Here is an 18,657-nt window from a genome sequence, read left to right as displayed (position 1 = left end):
ACTGCTTGATTCTAATCTAACCTAGTACTTATTTGTCTCTTTTCAGAATTCAGAGTTTATGTGTAGAAACATAAAGATACACATGTTGTGTGATTAAACTATTATTAACAAGTAAATAAAAATATTTACAAAATAATTATTTACTAAAACTATATTTCAGTTCATATGTGTATCAACACTTTATACGTAAAAAGCACATTTTATTAACATTTCAACATTTGAATAGTTATCGCTCAACCATATTATATAAATATTACTATAAAGAAAATTATAAAAAAGAAAATCTTTTAAAGACTTTTAATTGGTGCTTCCGGCTTAGCGCCTCAACTTCCGGGTTAAGTTTGTTTGCTGGTATGAGTCGACTGGAGGTCATGTAATAAAGTCTGTCGTTTGAGTAGTTAACTCCACAATCCGTGTGTATAAATCCCATGGCTACTGCAATCACACTATTGTTAATCTAATAACACCGTGTTTATATAAGAAGCCATGTCGCAAGCATCGTCCGGATTCAACCCGGCTGCGCAAATACCACATGGGTCTGGCAAGGTAAGTAATGCACATTTTACCAGTGACAGTAAAGACACCGCTCATTTTCGAGCAATAAACAGTTAAAGAACAATGTGTGTGCGTGTGTAGTCTTTCGGTTTTGAGCATCAATAGATCGTTGACACTTTCACAGAGCTTTAGTCAATACAGTCTTTTTGTCTTTACAGGGTCCTGTAGGTGCTGCTTATGTTCCTACTGAAGATGAGAGGCGTGTCTTTAAAGAATGTAATTCAGAAAGCTTCTTTTACAGATGTAAGTAGTGATCTATAACTGTACTGACTTTGCAGGTTATGTTTTTTTTATTGTAAAACGTCCCAGTGTAACACATCATCTCTCTGGTTATTTGTAGCCTTGCCCTTTTCTGCAATTGCGATGGCAGTCACTCAGGCAATGGTATCTAGAGGTGAGTTCCTTTAAACTGAGATGAGATGCACAGAGGTATCGGACGATTTATTTTTTATCAATTTGATTTTGAAACCATGGCATATAGACTATAACATGAAAAAGACAGATATAACAAACTGATAGTTTATTAATTGTGTGAAGGTACAACACTTATAACCCGTATGAAGATTAACCATGGTTTTATATTTTTTAAAACAAAAAAATAATGGTAACAAGACCTCAATTAACCATGGTTTTGCTAAAGTACCATAGTTTGAGACATGGTGTTTGTAGTAAACCTATGGGTTTACAAACGGTTATCATATTAATATGCTACAAAACACACAAACACAAAACTTATCTGTTGCATAATCCAATGTTTATCTCTAGTTATTAAAATGGTTAAATAATTGCCAAAACTTAATTCAATATTTACAAATAGATTGTCAGACATCCAGTGGATAAACTTTTGTAAACTTATGCAAGATGCAGTATGTACACTCACCTAAAGGATTATTAGGAACACTTGTTTAATTTCTCATTAATGTAACTATCTAATCAACCAATCACATGGCAGTTGCTTCAATCCATTTAGGAGTGAGGTCCTGGTCAAGACAATCTCCTGAACTCCAAACTGAATGTCAGAATGGGAAAGAAAGGTGATTTAAGCAATTTTGAGCGTGCCAGACGGGCCGGTCTGAGTATTTCACAATCTGCTCATTTACTGGGATTTTCACACACAACCATTTCTAGGGTTTACAAAGAATGGTGTGAAAAGAGAAAAACCTCCAGTATGCGGCAGTCCTGTGGGCGAAAATGCCTTGTTGATGCTAGAGGTCAGAGGAGAATGGACTGACTGATTCAAGCTGATAGAAGAGCAACTTTGACTGAAATAACCACTCGATACAACCGAGGTATGCAGCAAAGCTTTTGTGAAGCCACAAATGGGGGCGGCAGTGGCCTAGTGGTTCATGTAGGTTGTCTACAAACCGGAAGGTTGGTGGTTCAATCCCCGGCTCCACCAGACCAAGTGTCGAAGTGTCCTTGAGCAAGACACCTAACCCCAGCTGCTCCCGACGAGAGAATTGTAAAGCGCTTTGGATGGACATAGGTCTGTTAAAAGCGCTATATAAATGCAGTCCATTTACTATTTACCATTTACAACACGCACAACCTTGAGGAGGATGGGCTACAACAGCAGAAGACCCCACCGGGTACCACTCATCTCCACTACAAATAGGATAAAGAGGCTACAAATTGCACAAGCTCGTTGTTACCACTGTGCAGGCTGATGGTGGTAGTGTAATGGAGGATGTTTTCTTGGCTCACTTCAGGCCAATTAGTTTAAATGCCATGGCCTACCTGAGCATTGTTTCTGACCATGTCCATCCTTTTATGACCACCATGTACCCATCCTTTGAAGGCTAGTTCCAGCAGGATAATGCACCATGTCACAAAGCTTGAATCATTTAAAATTGGTTTCTTGAACATGAAAATGAGTTCACTGTACTAAAATGGCCCCCACAGTCACCAGATCTCAACCCAATAGAATAGAGCATGTATGTGGTTGAACGGGAGCTTTGTGCCCTGGGTGTGCATCCAACAAATTTCCATCAACTGCAAGATGCTATCCTATCAATATGGGCCAACATTTTTAAAGAATGCTTTCAGCACCCTGTTGAATCAATGCCATGTAGAATTAAGGCAGTTCTGAAGGCGAAAGGGGGTCAAACACAGTATTAGTATGGTGTTCCTAATAATCCTTTAGGTGAGTGTGTGTGTGTGTATATATATATATATATATATATATATAATCAGTAGTATATATGATGCAGTATATATTGACTCACAAAATTGGTGTATCAGCTTTGTCCAAAAAAAGTGTACATTCCTCAAGATGGTTTTTAGGATTTAATATGTTCAGTATTTATGTACTTTTTCCAACCCAACTTTCAAAGCTTACTTTTTGAGCCAGTAACTGCTGTCTACCTTTAAAGGGGACATATCATGAAAATCTGACTTTTTCCATGTTTAAGTGCTATGATTGGGTCCCCAGTGCTTCTGAAAATCAACCTAGAAAATGTGAAAAAGATCAAACCAGTCACTTAGTTTTGGTAAATAATTCTCTGCAAGCATGTGAAAAAATGGGTTATTGAAATTTTGCTCCCCTTGTGTTTTCAGAAGGGGATTTTATTATAAAAATACTGCCCCTTAGTTTGCACTATCTAACCGCAGCACTGACATTTAGTGCAGAGATCAACTCATTTGCATTTAAAAGGACACACCCAAAAAACGGCAAATTTTTTCTCACACCTACTAAGTGGCAGTTTTAACATACTATAATAAATTATTTATATGGTATTTTGAGCTAGAACTTCACATATGTGCTTTGGGGACACCAAAGATTTATTTTACATCTTAAAAAGTCTTGTGAAATGTCCCTTTTAACAATTGTAATGGTTAATAGTTTTGCTACTGTAATCAGTTTCAGCTCTAATATTAATTGAATGTTATTTGTATTGTTTGTCTTTAGGAATCCTTGCTCCATCGCCCCGATTTGGCTCCATTCCCAAAGTTGCCAGTGCGTATCACAAACAGCAGACACTAATAATATAGGAGCAACTAAAAGAAGAGGCTTTTTAAAGGCTTTTTCAAATGTATGTGATCTTTTTGCAGTTGCTGGCATATTTGGATACATCGGTGGGAAGATGTCCTACATGAGGGTCTGTCAAGAAAAGTTTATGAAATTAGAGAACTCCCCTCTAGGAGAGGCACTGCGACAGGGACGTCTGCGTCACGTGCCTTCCGAGTAAGGATATGTTTTTAAGGACATGCACATCGCATTTCAGACACTTCTGCAATTTATTGATTGTTTCTAAAGATATCGTTCAAATACACATTAATATTAATCTTGCATACTGTATATTACCGTAATTAGAGACCAATATCATACAATAACAACATTCTTGTACCTGATATCTTTTTTTTAAGGTTTAACCAATCAGAGTTTCCAAACCCAGCAGCTCAACAGCCTGGTTCCGAGTCTTTGTTTCAACCTCCGACAGACCACAGCTCTGTGTCTGAGGGATACAGCAGTTACACGAGCGATTATACCTACAGCCACCCCTCCCAATCATACGAACCCTCACCCTTAAGTTCTGGATTTAGCGATTCTGGTCCTGTGGTGTTTCGGGATGACCAACCCCCTCAAGGTAATGTTACTTGCGCACACATACACTATTAATGTTTAATGTAAAAATGAAGTAAAATATAATAAAAAAGATTGTTAAACAAACAGACATTATTTACTAAATAAGGACTTGCCATCCGATTGTTATGATTTATTAATTAGTAGTTTATACCCTTTCCAAAGCTCCGCTCTATATAGATGAGGACGTGCCCAAGAAGAAGCCTGTGTTGTATGAGGACCTGCGCAATAAAAACAGAGAGAACTATGAGGTCACTCTCACACAGAAAGCCGAAACCCTGATGAAACCGCAAGCAGAAGTAGCAGCATCTAAAAAGGATGGTGAGCTTATATAACCTGTGTGTCCATAGGGATTGTGATGAAATGTATAAAGACCTCTATACTTCTTTTTAATTTACATGTACTTTATAACAAAAATGACTCTGTCATGCAGTACTGTAATTCAGAGTCCTAGAATCACCTTTGGGTTATATAACTAGGTTATAGGGAATAACAATGGGTGGATCAAAGCAACTTTATGGCCATCATATGGGTATAAACCTGCTACCACTGTGCTATCTTCTAAAAAGCCATGTGCATAGTTATACTATAGTAAGAGATGTTTTCACTTGTTATTCTGAATAGACTTTTGTATAAAGGTAGGCTAGTTTATACACTTTAGTGTCTTATCTTTTCATCTGCAGACCTGGAATCTTTAATGACTGATTTTTCTTTTTCCTTTCTTGCTTTGCCAGTTAAAAAGAACAAGTATGGAGATGCTTGGGATGAATGAGAATGATCAACCTGTAAACCTTGTTGAAAACAGCTGAATATATGGGAACTCCTGTTGTTTTATGCCTAAACCGCCAGATCAGGCAGAAAGCCTCAAATTCACACTGCAAATGAATGTACCTTTTAGGGGGAAATCTCAGTTGTGGAAATGAATGCAAATTTGTTTGCAACTTTATTTGGAATTGATTGCATAAATGGTATGAAAACAAATCTTTATCCAGTTTGCTTCTTGCTGTAAGTGGATTTAAGCTCTATTAATATCAGTGTTTTTTATGTCTGATATAAATACATATTTATGAAATGTATTTATGAAATAAATACATTTTTCAAATGGAATTATTTACCATAAACCCAAAATGCAACTTTTTTTTACTAAAAATTTTAAAAGGAAAATGTGAACAGGTAACCAGTTATGCTTTGAATATTTTTGGACTTGGACCGGTGATAATAACATCTCTGATGTTACAATTATTACAGTGTCATAGCCTCTACAGGAGATAAGACAAAGATATGCTTGTTCTAAGTTTTACAATGTTTCATTTTTGTTTTCATTATTTTAAAGAAAGTAAATCTGTTAATAAACAGAAGGCTTTAAATGACAGGCTTTATTTTAATTCATTGCATAATTTCCTTCGTATGTAAATATCAAATACAATTAAATCTATAGCAACTATTAACAAACAAGTAGTTTAAAAAATATTGGCAAATACATCGTTCCACAGATTTACTTCTTGCACCAACACAACATTTATTAGTGCCAAACCATCATTGCTATTAGACACAGATATGGCTTAATTATTCATGTATTTTTTTCAAGCTTCACACTAAAATAAATTTGTCGCTTTGCAAGTTTTGTAATGTCTTGGCGACCCCTTGTGGTTAGTTTAAAATAAGTTTTTGCTGCTTTTGGTTATATTTACATTTCCAGATTTCCTGGCAAACAAATTAATTTATCCAAAGTTATCAAGTATTGCATCAAAACCATGACCTTGGCATTGCAACCGCCATGCTGTACAATTTGAGCTGTAGGAAGAAAAACACTGCATCGTGTTTAAAGTTTAAATTTTTTTTAAGTCATTGCAGAAACATTGTTTAGTAAGCTGTTAAGTTTCATGTTTATTTAAAAAAAGTCATTGCAAAAACATTGTTTAATGAGCTGTGTCCTCTTCATTTTAACGACCCTGTAACACAAACAATGACAGATTTACCTTTGACATTGATAAGGTGTGGTTATACCATGCTTCATTCTGATTGGCTGAGGAAGTTTTATGGGTGGCATTATTTTTCAGTAATTGCACACCTAAGATGTAGTTCCTTATACGCCAGGTTTAACTGAAATAACGGATAAATATGTATGTGGTAGCGAAAGAAAGAAGTGAGAAGAATAAATAAAATAAAAAAGAAAATGAATACAGTAAATAAACACTGATTGCCCGCTTGTTTAGTTTTGTTTTTGCTTCATTCCGTATAATACTTAAATTATACATAAATACTGAAGGAAAAAATTTATATAAATATTGATAGGCCAACTTGTTTCCTTATACATCAAAAAACACTGCATCAAAAGCAAAGTGAGCGGGTGAGTCTTTCTCTCCCCTTCTCTCTTGCTGTAAAATGATGTTTTGTAAAGAAAATAGTTGACAATAGGTGTCTATACAATGTCTTGTGATAACCGTGTGATAAGGGTAATAATTGACGGTCTGTTAAATTATTTGAATATAACGCACACCCATGGTGACCTCGGGTGTGCATTATTGTTGAATATTTCAACGGTCTGTTGTCACTTATTCCCACATAAATAGGTGTCAGTAGGTGTGTGTTTTTTTGTACAAGTATATACATGCTTGTAAGAGGTGGGGTTAGTGTGTTTAAATGGGTGTGTTTAGGTATGTTTTACATCAGCTTTGAGTGGGCGCATCAGACGCTGTCGGTGTGGCTTCTGTTCCCTCTTTCTTGCACTTTTCACACACATGGTGACAATGTCTGTTTAAAGGAAAACATTACCAAAAATGTACAAAATTAATTTCGGTACACTGCATGCAAACATTTAAAACTAAAACCTCTAATTAAATGCACAATCCACAAGTATTCACACATGGACAATTTCTTACTTATGTCCAGGTCCAAATCCAGGAGGTCCAAACCCTGAACCAAACGCTTTTTTGAACTCAGGATCCAGTTTAGTAAACTTCTCTCTGTAAGTCGGGATATAGGAAGCTTTGCCTACTGCATAACCCAGAATGCCCGCCACTACATAGGAAAGTATACATTTAAATTAACAGTTTGTATTCCAACAAGATATTGCAGTGATGTACAGTAATGATGCTAAAATCATGTATGGGGTTTGAACTTACAAATCAGTTTGGGAAAATACCCAAATCGCTTTGACTTATTCCAGACACCTGTTAAAAATATGTTAAAAAGCCATAACAGTAACAGTGGTTTATGTGCTTTGAGATTTTTTCTTTCATTTCAAACACTACATTTTCTTAAAAGCACAGTGCATTTACAACACAATTATTTTGTCCTGACAGACTAGTGAAATGTCAAACACATTATGCAGAATCTTACCACTGTATATAAGGCCACCTGTCACAGTCATGCTCCCGACAGACAGAGGAAGAGCTGTGGAGACATTTAACACAAGTTTTAAGCTACAGAGTATGACAATAAAAGTTTGGCAAATTACAAATCAAGCATGTAAATTATTGGGTATAAAGTATACAAATTAAGGGACACTATTTAGATTTGACATGCTCAGTATGCAGTGAATGCAAGGGGGCTGGTCAGACAAGAGGGCACTTCAGCAGCATAATGAAACTGGAGACACTATCATCTCTTAACAGATCACTGCCAGCAGTGGATAACTACCAGACCGTACAGTCAGACAATTTTGTTTCCCCCAATGCAAACATCGTACCAATGGTAAACTACATTCCAGCTCAAACATAAGCACTGAAGCATAAGGGTGCCTCTGTTTTCCTTCATTAGGCCTTTTTGGGAAAAATTCTTGAACATCCATCTGTCAAGTACTTAAGAGGGGAGGGGGGCTAAAACACACGTTTTGAAAGGTAATGAAGTATACAGAAACTAATATTTTAGTAAAGCCCATCACATTTCAGACAGAACACATCAAAGTTTCATATAGTGAATTGAAAAGTAAGTGTTGATATGTCTGTGGCTTTACCTCGATACCAGAAGCTCTCGTACTGACATTCCTTCCATATCTTCACTACATCGTCTTTGGGAAATTTGGGGTCATTTATGGGACACTGTAACAACAAGCAGATCAGAGAATGTTAGTCCTGAACAATCTTCAACTTCTACAGAGATGCTACCTCAGGAAATCGCTGCCATCAAGCCAGGCAATTATATGAGCCAGTGCCTCCCAATCCTAGTCTTTGAGGACCCCCTCCCAAAAAGTTTTAGATGTCTCCTTATTTAAAACACCTGATTTAACTCATCAGCTTGTTAGGGAGACATGTTAACCATTTTGGAAGGAGGCTGATTAGCCAAATCAGGTGTTTTAAACAAGGAGACATCCAAAACCCCTTGGGAGGGGGTCCTCAAGGACCAAGACCGGGAAGCACCGGCCCACACAATTGGCAGCGATTTCCAGAGAGCAGCATCTCTGTAGAAGTTGAAGATTGTGACAGTGCTTGATCAGGATTGGGAAGCACTGAGTTAAATAATCACCATGTACTGCTAACCATGTGGCTGGTTTAAAAAAACTTGTATTTTCAAAACACATTTGTCCAATCTAAACATATTTGTATCTAAAATCTGTAATAATAAATCTTAAACGATCCTATTAAACAGGAAAAGGAAAGCTTTACTACACACTATGTAAACATGGTGACTATAACGCTGATGCAAGTATGAGAAAGTCATCTATACTCAATCTCACATGAGTTGAGACAAACATATTGTTACAAATAGTTTGCATGCCTGGTATAAACCATATGAACTTTCCTATAAACTACCTTCAAATGAAATTTACTATTTTCACATTAGATTTTCAAACACGCATCTCCATGCACAGCCACAGTGATGTAAGATCAAATCACTTTCTTTCATCGTAATACTTGTGACAAGTTAAAAAATTAAGTAACCCCCTCCCCCCAAACCATATGAACCATGGGTTAAGCTTGTTTCACTTCTAAAGTGTCTAAAGCACATTCTCATACCTTCCACTCAGCTTTGTTGCATTTCCCATTCACTGCTCCGCTTCCTGCATTCTGATTTCCTTCTGTGCTCATGTTTGTATCAATCGTTTCTGTATTTTCTTCTCTTTGTCTACTCTCCTTCCTTTTAAAGATACTTTTCACTCGCTTTGCTGTTTGTCTTTAGACCTCATTAGACTCCCCCCTTGTCATTGACTTTGTACATGCCCCTCCCATAGGGGCAGGGCCCTGATGAGCTGTAGGATTAAGGGCGGAGTTCACCTTTTGGTTTTAACCACACTGCAACGTCATGCTTGCCCTGCACATTACACGCATCTAAAAGTTATCTGATTTTGCACAATATGTCTTTACAGTAGATTGGAAAAATTAAGTGTGAATGGATTTAAAACATCACAATTTAAATCACATTTATTTGTATAACCAGCGCTGTTCAGAGTTTACACTGTTGAAAAGCAACTTTACAAAAGCACACTATGTAGACTACACATAAACACAAGAATTGACAAAATAAAAATTATAAATCAGTTTCCAGAGCTGGCATCATCTGAAGTTATTGCCAGGGGTTCAAAGCTTTAAATGTAGAGGATAGTTATTATTAATTTATTTATAAACAAAATGCAAAGTTACAATTATTATAGACGCAATTATATGTATGCTAGGCCGAAGAGATGTGTCTATTATCTAGATTTATACTGTCCCAATCTGTCCAACAGTTTAGGTGCCAGCTATGGGTGCCATGTGGGAGTAATGGGAGCTATCCTGAACTACTAAAAGTCTGGAGTTTTGTGATAAGGAACATGATGGGCTGTAGCGTATTAGAAGTTCTGTTTAATACATAGGATCTCAACCATTTCGGGATTTATAACTGAGAGAAGCAATATATCAGAAAATAACTAAAGAAATGGATGCAATAATTAAAAACTTTCCATCTTTTTTATATGAAAGCATGATGATAGCTTTACATAATGTAAAAAGTGTGATATGATTTACGCTTTGAATACTTATTTCCATTGTCAATCCCCTTTATATGTCATTTGAGATAAACATGTTGTTTCTGAAGTGTACTCATTTCCTGTCTACTTGTACTTGATATATATACTGAGGTGTTAATGGCTTGTGTTTGCCAAGTTAATCGGAGCTCACCTTTGTCCAGCATTCCTCATAAGTCCTTATCAGACAACATGGCCAATTACAGTACTTATTCTTGACTGTTAAATCTGTACGCATTCTATATACTGTAGTATATAGGGTGCAGTATGCATACATTGCAGACATACTACATCCACCATCTTATTGTCTTGTGACCCCTACAACAACCACAAAAATAATTTCCTCAGGTTTTGTTAAACAAGTACAATTTAACCAAGAGTAATACATTTCTTGATGCACGGATCACTTACTGTTCAGCAAAGCTGGATGTTCATAGTTTTCTGGTACCTTTAATTCATTCACTCTTTAAAGTGCACCTATTGTCCGATTCACGTTTTTAAATTTCCTTTGATGTGTATTAGAACATGTTAACGATATGCAATAGGTACATACCCCAAATTAAAGATTACGTGAGTTCTTGTCTCCAACGTAAAACTCTTTCATTGGACTATAACAAACACACAGACTGTAGTCAACAGTTTACTTCCTGGGCCTGTTAATGTGGACAAGACCAACATTATCATAATTCTTCCCACTTGAATTAACTCCTGTCAGCATTGCATTGCGAATCTTTCAAACATGGAAGGAGCGTCACATTTCCGGCTGACGTCAGAGGTATTCAGGCCAATCACAATGTACAGATTAGCTGGCCAATCAGGGACACGGAGCTTTTCAAATACGTGCGTTTCAGGAAGAGAGTGAAATTTGAAGCTACAAAAATGTACGGTATGTCGAAAATAATGTGTTTTTAACCATAAACCACGCAAACACATTGTATTATGCCAAATAGGCCTACATAAAATAACGTGTTTAGCAATGAAATAGGTGCACTTTAAATGTGTTTGCTACTTGGCTACTGTGGCCTCATAGGATAGGAAAGTGTCCATCAAGTAACCTCCTAGCTGAGAAATCTAGGTAAGCATTAAGTAAATCATCTGAGTATTTATCACATACTAATTGTTGCATACTATATAGTATAGAAGTAGGCGATATTGGACGCAATGAAGTAAAATATGATCCAAACACTGTGTGAGAACAAAAACAAGCAGTCAGTTTCTTAGTAGTTTTTTGTGTTTTTCAGCTTATCTTATATGCAAAAATACTAAAATCAAATTGAGTTTTGGCAGAACTGGTTTGGTTATATTGTCTTAAAAACAGTGAAATAAGGCCCCATGTAACATAAAGGCATTAAATGCCTTTAACCTTCTAGATACAGTCATAATAACAACAGACAGATTTATATACTTGCATGCTCTTCAACATAGTTGGCAATATAAAAAAACATGAATAAAACGTCCCTCAACATAATTTTTAACGCCGCTCGTAAATGAAAAAAATTATTTGTACTGTTTCTCCTCGCGGAATTGCTACAGCCTTGGAAAAACACTGATTCTTGCTCTTAATTATGTAATACTGGCTTACTACATGAAAAACTTTACATTAACTTACTCAATAGTGTACATCAAATCTAACGCTATAATGACACATCCCAATAACTTTCAATGTTTTTGATCTCATTTTTACCAGGTAAGGAACCCTACAATGAAGTAGGGCGACAAAAAATTAATTTAGACTCATTGTGTTCCTCCCCACGGAAATCTTTAGTAAAAGGCGAAAGATTTATACGATTTGAGGTGAAACATGAGTGTACTGAAACCACAACGTGCAAGATCACTGCGACACCAAAGGAAACACAAACACCAGTGACGGTAACTCAACAGTTGCGCTTATCAAAAAAATTTAACTAAAACTAGTATATTACAACACGCGAGTAAGGCAATCAGGATATACATCTTAAATGAATTTATATGTATATAGAACTGTATAAAACTAAGAGTATTACAGTTAAACATGCAGTGCATCATGGGAGGTCAAAGTGGTTGTCCTCGGCGGTCACGTGACTGCGCAATACTGTCCGTATCTCAATCCGAAGGCTGAGGTCGCATTTGCAGGATACGCCATCCAGTCTATTTAAGTTAACAAAGAATTACATTCGAAGGTAATAAGCATATTACTACAATGTACGATATCATTAGAATAATTTTTAATTTAATAATTGTTAATATCCTGAAATAAGACTGGCTTTATGACGTATGCAGTCTGGAAAAGCGACCTCCGGAGGTTGCAGCCTTCGGATTGAGAAACTCCCCCGCCCCACAAAGTTTCGGTTGCCTCTCTCCGTTTGTCTACTGCCAGTCAGTACAACCTCAGGATCGGACATATAATTTCACAATTATCTACCATAGTTGCATTTTGAATAAACATCATAGGTTGTTTTAACAGGTTAATAAAACTGTCCACTTTTTCAATCATAGCAAAACTAACATATTTATAATAGCATCTGCACCATTTTCTAAACGTTTGTTTTCGCACGTTCATAAACCAACTCCTAAATTACGTGTTAGAGAATATATGTCTATTTTTACAGTTTTAGAAGCTCTACTGATAGTACAGCAACAAAAAATTAACAAATACTCATTTTATTCCTCCCCACGAAAATCTTTAGTAAAAGGCGAAAGATTTATACGATTTGAGGTGAAACATAAGTGTATTAAAGAAAAAGGGGGCAGGAACTCTGCCAGACTAAAGGAAACACAACCCCCAATGACGGTAACCATCCTACAACCTAGAGATGCTCACTTTCGTTTGAAAATCGCCCTCTTCCGCACTGTTTCTGTGGTTTCTTCGTTTGTTTACTGCCAGTCAGTACAACCTCAGGATCGGACATAAATTTCACAATTATCTGTTACGTTTTGAATAAACATCATACGTTGTTGTGACAGTTTAATTAAACTGTCCCCTCTATACAATCATAGCATAACTAATACATTTATTACAGCATACGTACCATTTTCAATAAATTTGTTTTATCCATGCCCGCTCATTTAAGTTGGTCGCACTTAACAAAGTAAGTATTTGATACGCCCCCTGTCGATCGTAATCATGTTAACAACATCCATTGATTAACTCCAATACTACGTTCTGGTGAGTTTATTTTTATTTTTACCGTTTCAGAACCCTACAGTTACGTAGGGTATCAAAAAATTAATTAATACTCATATTATTCCTCCCCACGGAAATCTTTAGTAAAAGGCGAAAGATTTATACGATTTGAGGTGAAACATGAGTGTACTGAATATTAGTGGGCAGGAACTCTGCCACACTAAAAGAAACACAACCCCCAGTGACGGTAACCAAACTACAACAGTAGGACATAGAGATGCTCACTTTCGTTTTAAAATCGCCCTCTCCCCGGCACAGTTTCTGTGGTCTCTCCGTTTGTTTACTGCCAGTCAGTACAACCTGTCAGGATCGGACATAAAATTTCACAATTATCTTCCATAGTTAGGTTTTGAATAAATATCATACGTTGTTTTGACAATTTAATAAAACTGCGCCCCTCTATACAATATCATAACAAATACATTAATAATAGCATGTGTGCCATTTTCAGCAAATTTGTTTCATCCATGCTCGCTCATTTAAAGTTACACGCATACGCCCCCGTACCACGATCATTGATATATGTCAACATTAAGTTATAGTGAATAATTATCTTATTTTTACTGTTTAAGAAGCCCTACACATCAGTAGGGCAACAAAAAATTAATTTATACTCATTTTATTCCTCCCCACGGAAATCTTTAGTAAAAGGCGAAAGATTTATACGATTTGAGGTGAAACATGAGTGTACTGAAGACAAGTGGACAGGAACTCTGCCAGACTAAAAGAAACACAACCCCCAGTGACGGTAACCATCCTACAACAGTAGGACATAGAGATGCTCACTTTCGTTTGAATATCGCCCTCTCCTCAGCACAGTTTTTGTGGTCTCTCCGTTTGTTTACTGCCAGTCAGTACAACCTGTCAGGATCGGACATAAAATTTCACAATTATCTTCCATAGTTAGGTTTTGAATAAATATCATACGTTGTTTTGACAGTTTAATAAAACTGCCCCCTCTATACAATATCATAACTAATACATTAATAATAGCATGTGTGTAATTCTCAGCAAATTTGTTTTATCCATGCTCGCTCATTTAAAGTTGGACGGACATAACGTAAGTATTTAATACGCCCCCCGTGGTACCACGATCATTGATAAGTTCCAATTATAAGTTTTAGTGAATAATTTTCTGATTTTTACTGTTTCAGAAGCCTTACGCTTAAGTAGGGCAACAAAAAATTAATTTATACTCATTTTATTCCTCCCCACGGAAATCTTTAGTAAAAGGCGAAAGATTTATACGATCTGGGGTGAAGCATGAGTGAATTGAAGATAAAGGGGGCAGGAACTCTGCCACACTAAAGGAAACACAAACCCCAGTGACGGTAACCAAACTACAACAGTAGGACATAGAGATGCACACTTTCGTTTGGAAATCGCCCTCTCTCCCAATAGGGTCTGTCTGTCCGCAGACAGACCCATCTCCTCTCTCCCGCAGTTTCTGTGGTCTCTCCGTTTGTTTACTGCCAGTCGGTACAACCAGTCAGGATCGGACAAACATGTTCAATGTATTTATGTATTTGTTGGATTCAAGTACTAGGCCTAGTTATTTTAGGAAATTTAAGTAGTTTTTACAAAGTAACCATACAAAAAAACTATACTTGGGACTATACTTATTTTAAGACAAAGCAACAGCGTTGATGAATTGTGTCAGTGCAAAGTGTTTTGAAATTAAAACAGCTCAAACATGCATTTAAGACTAGAACATTACTTGAACCGACCAATGGTATTCTGAACAACAATAACAAATTACTATTTTCTCGTTAAATCCCAACAGCAACTGTATACCGTTCTTGTAGCTGCTCTCTTAATTTAACCATTTCAGGAGCCCCACAGGTAAGAAGGGCATCAAAAAATTAATTTAGACTCATTGTGTTCCTCCCCACGGAAATCTTTAGTAAAAGGCGAAAGATTTATACGATTTGAGGTGAAACATGAGTGTACTAAAGAAAAGTTGTGCACGAACTCTGCTCTACTAAAAGAAACACAAACATCAGTGACGGTAAACCAAATACCAAACCAACAACAGTAGGACATAGAGATGCTCACGATCCGTTTAAAAATCGCCCTCTCCCCACAAAGTTCCTGTGGTCTCTTCGTTTGTTCAATGCCAGTCAATAGAACTAGTTAGGATCAGACACACACACAGCACAATTTCATGATCCTTGACATTCATATACAGTTTTACGCTACACAACAATCAACTATTTGCGATTCGAAAAAACAAAAGTAGAAGGAAATTCTATTTTCTATCGATTGTTTCATTCAACTCACCATTCAATCCTTGTAAATTCACTACAAGAAAATCGACTTTAGCACTAATTATTTAAGAGATTTCTTTGTTTAACCGTTTTAGAAGCCCCACAATTACGTAGGACGACAAAAATTAATTTCGACTCATTGTGCTCCTCCCCACGGAAATCTTTAGTAAAAGGCGAAAGATTTATACGAGTTGAGGTGAAACATGAGTGTATTATCAATGCGTAGTGCAGGATCTCTGCCACACAAACAGAAACACAAACATCAGTGACGGTAACTGGTACCAGTTACCAAATAAAACCCACTAACAGCAGAACGTACAACTTCTAAATAACTGATATCTAAAGACATTTTGATTAAAATTACGTAAATTCCTTGTAACTCCATTGACAGTAACTGAAACTTAATAAAGAATTAAATACATTTAACTGGTCAAATGTAATTAAGATGCAGTTAAACTGTCCCCTTTACCAACATAAAAACGATAAATGTGACTTCCACGACAAATTAGAACCCACCATGAGGAAACCCAAGCAGTTTGAACGTTAATTAAACATAATTTACATGTAATGCTGCCCTTAAGCAAGTACTTACCGAGACATGTCAAACAACTCGTACTTTAACTTAGCATAGAAAACACATTTATAAAGCAATATTTAGAAAGAGAGAGAGAGATGAGGCATAATGAAAACCTCTAGAATAGCTATCAAGCGAGTGTTCGACTTCACACGTTGTTGCGCAGACCCATCGGCGTGTGACATCAGACTACTGCGAGAGCGATTCAAAGCTATGCGTCTGGCGTCGCCACAAGAAGTGACAGGCGGATGACGTCAAGGTGCCGCGAGAGCGGTTCCAGAAATCACACGGAGAAGTGTAATTTCGATACGCTCTCGCGGTACTTTGACGTCATCCGCCTTACAGTTCTGGCTGCGCTGCATAAAGTCGAACAAGCCTATTATCAAATACAATAAATTCACTTCGCTTTTCTCACAGTGGTCCGGCCTACGATTACCATCTCACCATGATACTCCTACTGCCATCCAATTATTACAGTAAAAGTTTGTTAAAACAGTGATTAGCTACACAATATTGTCAAACCTAGGGATACCTAAAGGAATTTAATGACATTGAATTGTGAGGTTGGTCCCACAATTTTTTTTCTACTGGAGAGCTTTTCACCAGATTTTGTTATGGGCTTTCCCCCAACTCATCAGTGGAGCATTTGTGAAGGCCTGGCTTTTCACTTACATTTAATCATTTAGCAGACACTTTTGTCCAAAGCGACTTACAAATAAGGTAAGAATAGAAGCAATTATAGCAACACAAGAACAGCGATACAAAGTGCACTTAAAATAGTTTCATCAAGTCTAACACAGTATACTGGGTTAGGTTTTTTATATGCTTCCAACTTTGTGACTCTTTTTCATCTCTGTTCCAATTCATCCTAAAGGTGTTTGATAGGGTTGAGGTCATATGTGTGTGCCAGTCAAGTTCTATGCTAAATTCATCCAACGATGGATCTTGTTTGTCTTTATTGATCTTGCCTTGTGCACTGCGGCAGTCATGCTGCAATAAAAAGAGCCACAAAATTAGAAGCATATTGTTCTAAATGTCTCGCTTAAGCATTAAGATTTTCCATTAATAGAATTAAGGGCCAAGCCTAACCCCTGAGAAACAGTACTTTAGCATTAAACCTCCTCCAACAAATTTTACAGTTGGCACAATACAGTCAGACAGGGAATGGTCTCTTGGTGTCGGCTAAATTTGTTAAAAACCACTGTCCCAACCCTAACCTTGCAAAACTGAGAAGATCGACTCCGTTTTGTGACTTCAGGTCATTCAATTTGTACACCTGTGGCAATGTCTGATTAAAACACACATTTGTTGATATTTGTAAATGTTTATTAAAATGTAAACTGAAAACAAAAACAAAGTGGCAGTTTCTGGGACAGGGGTTTAGATTAATCAATGACTAGGTCTTAGTTATATTAGGACGTTACTGGTGCGCATCTTGAGACAAAACAATGGCACTGATAAATGTCAGTGAAAGTTTTTAATAAAGGCACCTCAAACATGCACTTTAGTCTGGAAATAGGATAAGCCCTGTCCAGAAAACCGCCCAGTTGTGTCATACTAAATACTAAATGATTATACATCTGTTGCGTATAAAAAGTGTATGAAATAGTTTATTAGAAGAGGCAGACAGCGGAAAAGATTATAAAGAAATTGCATAGCTATTGCATAAATAGCCTATCGAGCAAACATCACAGTGCGGACAAATACAAATATTTTAATGCAATCATTTATAAATAAATCTGACATAATGCTGTAACAACATAATATATTGTGTGATAATTTGGGGTTTCTTTCACTAATTCAAGCACTGTTTAACAGATGTGGAGGACAGGGCCTGCACCTCAGTTTTTATCTCCTCAACACATTACATTGGGAGGTGTGTGGATTTTAGTTCACCGGCAGAAATTGTGGATTTTTGGAAATCTCCAAGTAATCAGAATGTAAAGCTTAAACAAAAAGTCTCTGTATTTCACTCCAGCCATTCAGCTGCTGAATATTAGAGCAAATTTGTGGTCTATTTGGAAGTAGAAAAAACAAATATACAAGTATTTTGTATGCTGGTCACTTTAACTACAAAGTTCTGCATTAAACACATTGAAAATTAATACATTGAATACAATGTATTAGCACCTAATTCTACATTGACATCAGTAAAGTCTCACACATAATTTAGCAATTATATTATCTCATATATCAAAAACAAAAGTGCCTGTGCATATAATTGTGTACTTTATTAATCAATGAAAATACTACCAATATCACTTCATTTTTACAACAATATTTTAACCCAATCTAATTTTTCATAGAAATGTTTAGGAGAACAGCAACGCACACACAAACACAACTAGCTGTTTCGCCTTGTAATGTTTCTCTCACAGTGCTCTCACCATTGTTTAGTTACCCCAAGTGTGCTCTCTGGTGCACAGCTGAGCCAATAGCATGCCATCGTGGGATGGTCTTCATATGTGCACGAGGAAACTATCATAACTGATGGGTGTACACACTTTTCCTAACCAATCATATTCTTTAGAAGGAGGGATCATAAGTGAGTCTTAACCAATACGATCGGTG

General features: G+C 36.6%; 2 protein-coding genes and 7 non-coding genes across 10 annotated transcripts; 1 reads left to right on the top strand and 8 right to left on the bottom strand.

The window, feature by feature from the left end:
- The first annotated feature begins 318 nt into the window (after positions 1 to 318).
- Positions 319 to 5,508, top strand: ociad1 (OCIA domain containing 1). The gene is made up of 8 exons (XM_055186745.2): positions 319 to 546; positions 714 to 798; positions 896 to 949; positions 3,464 to 3,511; positions 3,607 to 3,739; positions 3,922 to 4,142; positions 4,304 to 4,459; positions 4,873 to 5,508. The coding sequence occupies exons 1-8, from the start codon at positions 487 to 489 to the stop codon at positions 4,908 to 4,910; spliced, it is 795 nt and encodes a 264-aa protein (XP_055042720.2). The 5' UTR covers positions 319 to 486; the 3' UTR covers positions 4,911 to 5,508.
- Positions 5,509 to 5,997: 489 nt separating this feature from the next.
- On the bottom strand, positions 5,998 to 9,303 carry ociad2 (OCIA domain containing 2). 2 transcript variants are annotated; one of them, XM_073855970.1, is made up of 7 exons: positions 9,098 to 9,303; positions 8,097 to 8,188; positions 7,481 to 7,534; positions 7,264 to 7,311; positions 7,021 to 7,159; positions 6,807 to 6,892; positions 5,998 to 6,090 (listed from the first exon to the last, which is right to left on the bottom strand). In XM_073855970.1, exons 1-6 carry the CDS (start codon positions 9,166 to 9,168, stop codon positions 6,808 to 6,810), a joined length of 489 nt encoding a protein of 162 aa, XP_073712071.1. In that variant the 5' UTR covers positions 9,169 to 9,303; the 3' UTR covers positions 5,998 to 6,090; position 6,807. The 2 variants fall into 2 exon arrangements, with proteins under 2 accessions (XP_073712071.1, XP_055042701.2); XM_055186726.2 differs by having other exon boundaries at positions 8,097 to 8,181; positions 9,097 to 9,296.
- A 2,473-nt stretch (positions 9,304 to 11,776) lies between these two features.
- Positions 11,777 to 11,891, bottom strand: LOC129430193 (U5 spliceosomal RNA). The gene has a single exon (XR_008639445.2). It is a non-coding gene; the product is annotated as a U5 spliceosomal RNA (small nuclear RNA).
- A 786-nt stretch (positions 11,892 to 12,677) lies between these two features.
- LOC129430197 (U5 spliceosomal RNA) lies at positions 12,678 to 12,792 on the bottom strand. Its single transcript, XR_008639448.2, has one exon. It is a non-coding gene; the product is annotated as a U5 spliceosomal RNA (small nuclear RNA).
- A 465-nt stretch (positions 12,793 to 13,257) lies between these two features.
- Positions 13,258 to 13,373, bottom strand: LOC129430191 (U5 spliceosomal RNA). Its single transcript, XR_008639443.1, has one exon. It is a non-coding gene; the product is annotated as a U5 spliceosomal RNA (small nuclear RNA).
- Positions 13,374 to 13,819: 446 nt separating this feature from the next.
- Positions 13,820 to 13,934, bottom strand: LOC129430198 (U5 spliceosomal RNA). Its single transcript, XR_008639449.1, has one exon. It is a non-coding gene; the product is annotated as a U5 spliceosomal RNA (small nuclear RNA).
- A 466-nt stretch (positions 13,935 to 14,400) lies between these two features.
- On the bottom strand, positions 14,401 to 14,515 carry LOC129430200 (U5 spliceosomal RNA). The gene has a single exon (XR_008639451.2). It is a non-coding gene; the product is annotated as a U5 spliceosomal RNA (small nuclear RNA).
- A 562-nt stretch (positions 14,516 to 15,077) lies between these two features.
- On the bottom strand, positions 15,078 to 15,193 carry LOC129430195 (U5 spliceosomal RNA). The gene has a single exon (XR_008639446.2). It is a non-coding gene; the product is annotated as a U5 spliceosomal RNA (small nuclear RNA).
- A 416-nt stretch (positions 15,194 to 15,609) lies between these two features.
- Positions 15,610 to 15,723, bottom strand: LOC129430206 (U5 spliceosomal RNA). The gene has a single exon (XR_008639456.2). It is a non-coding gene; the product is annotated as a U5 spliceosomal RNA (small nuclear RNA).
- Between the last annotated feature and the right edge of the window lie 2,934 nt (positions 15,724 to 18,657).

Source organism: Misgurnus anguillicaudatus, chromosome 18 (assembly GCF_027580225.2).
Source record: "Misgurnus anguillicaudatus chromosome 18, ASM2758022v2, whole genome shotgun sequence".
Classification (NCBI taxonomy): Eukaryota; Metazoa; Chordata; class Actinopteri; order Cypriniformes; family Cobitidae; genus Misgurnus; species Misgurnus anguillicaudatus.
Note: the sequence above shows the minus strand (reverse complement) of the source record. Positions and strands in the feature narration are given on the sequence as shown.

Coding starts and splice junctions, on each gene's coding strand:
- ociad1 (XM_055186745.2), top strand. CDS start 487: ATGTCGCAAGCATCGTCCGGATTCAACCCGGCTGCGCAAATACCACAT. Junction 3,512..3,606: donor CTCCATTCCCAAAGTTGCCA/GTGCGTATCACA, acceptor ATCTTTTTGCAG/TTGCTGGCATATTTGGATAC. Junction 3,740..3,921: donor CTGCGTCACGTGCCTTCCGA/GTAAGGATATGT, acceptor CTTTTTTTTAAG/GTTTAACCAATCAGAGTTTC.
- ociad2 (XM_073855970.1), bottom strand. CDS start 9,168: ATGAGCACAGAAGGAAATCAGAATGCAGGAAGCGGAGCAGTGAATGGG. Junction 8,189..9,097: donor TGCAACAAAGCTGAGTGGAA/GGTATGAGAATG, acceptor GATCTGCTTGTT/GTTACAGTGTCCCATAAATG. Junction 7,312..7,480: donor AGGTGGCCTTATATACAGTG/GTAAGATTCTGC, acceptor TATTTTTAACAG/GTGTCTGGAATAAGTCAAAG.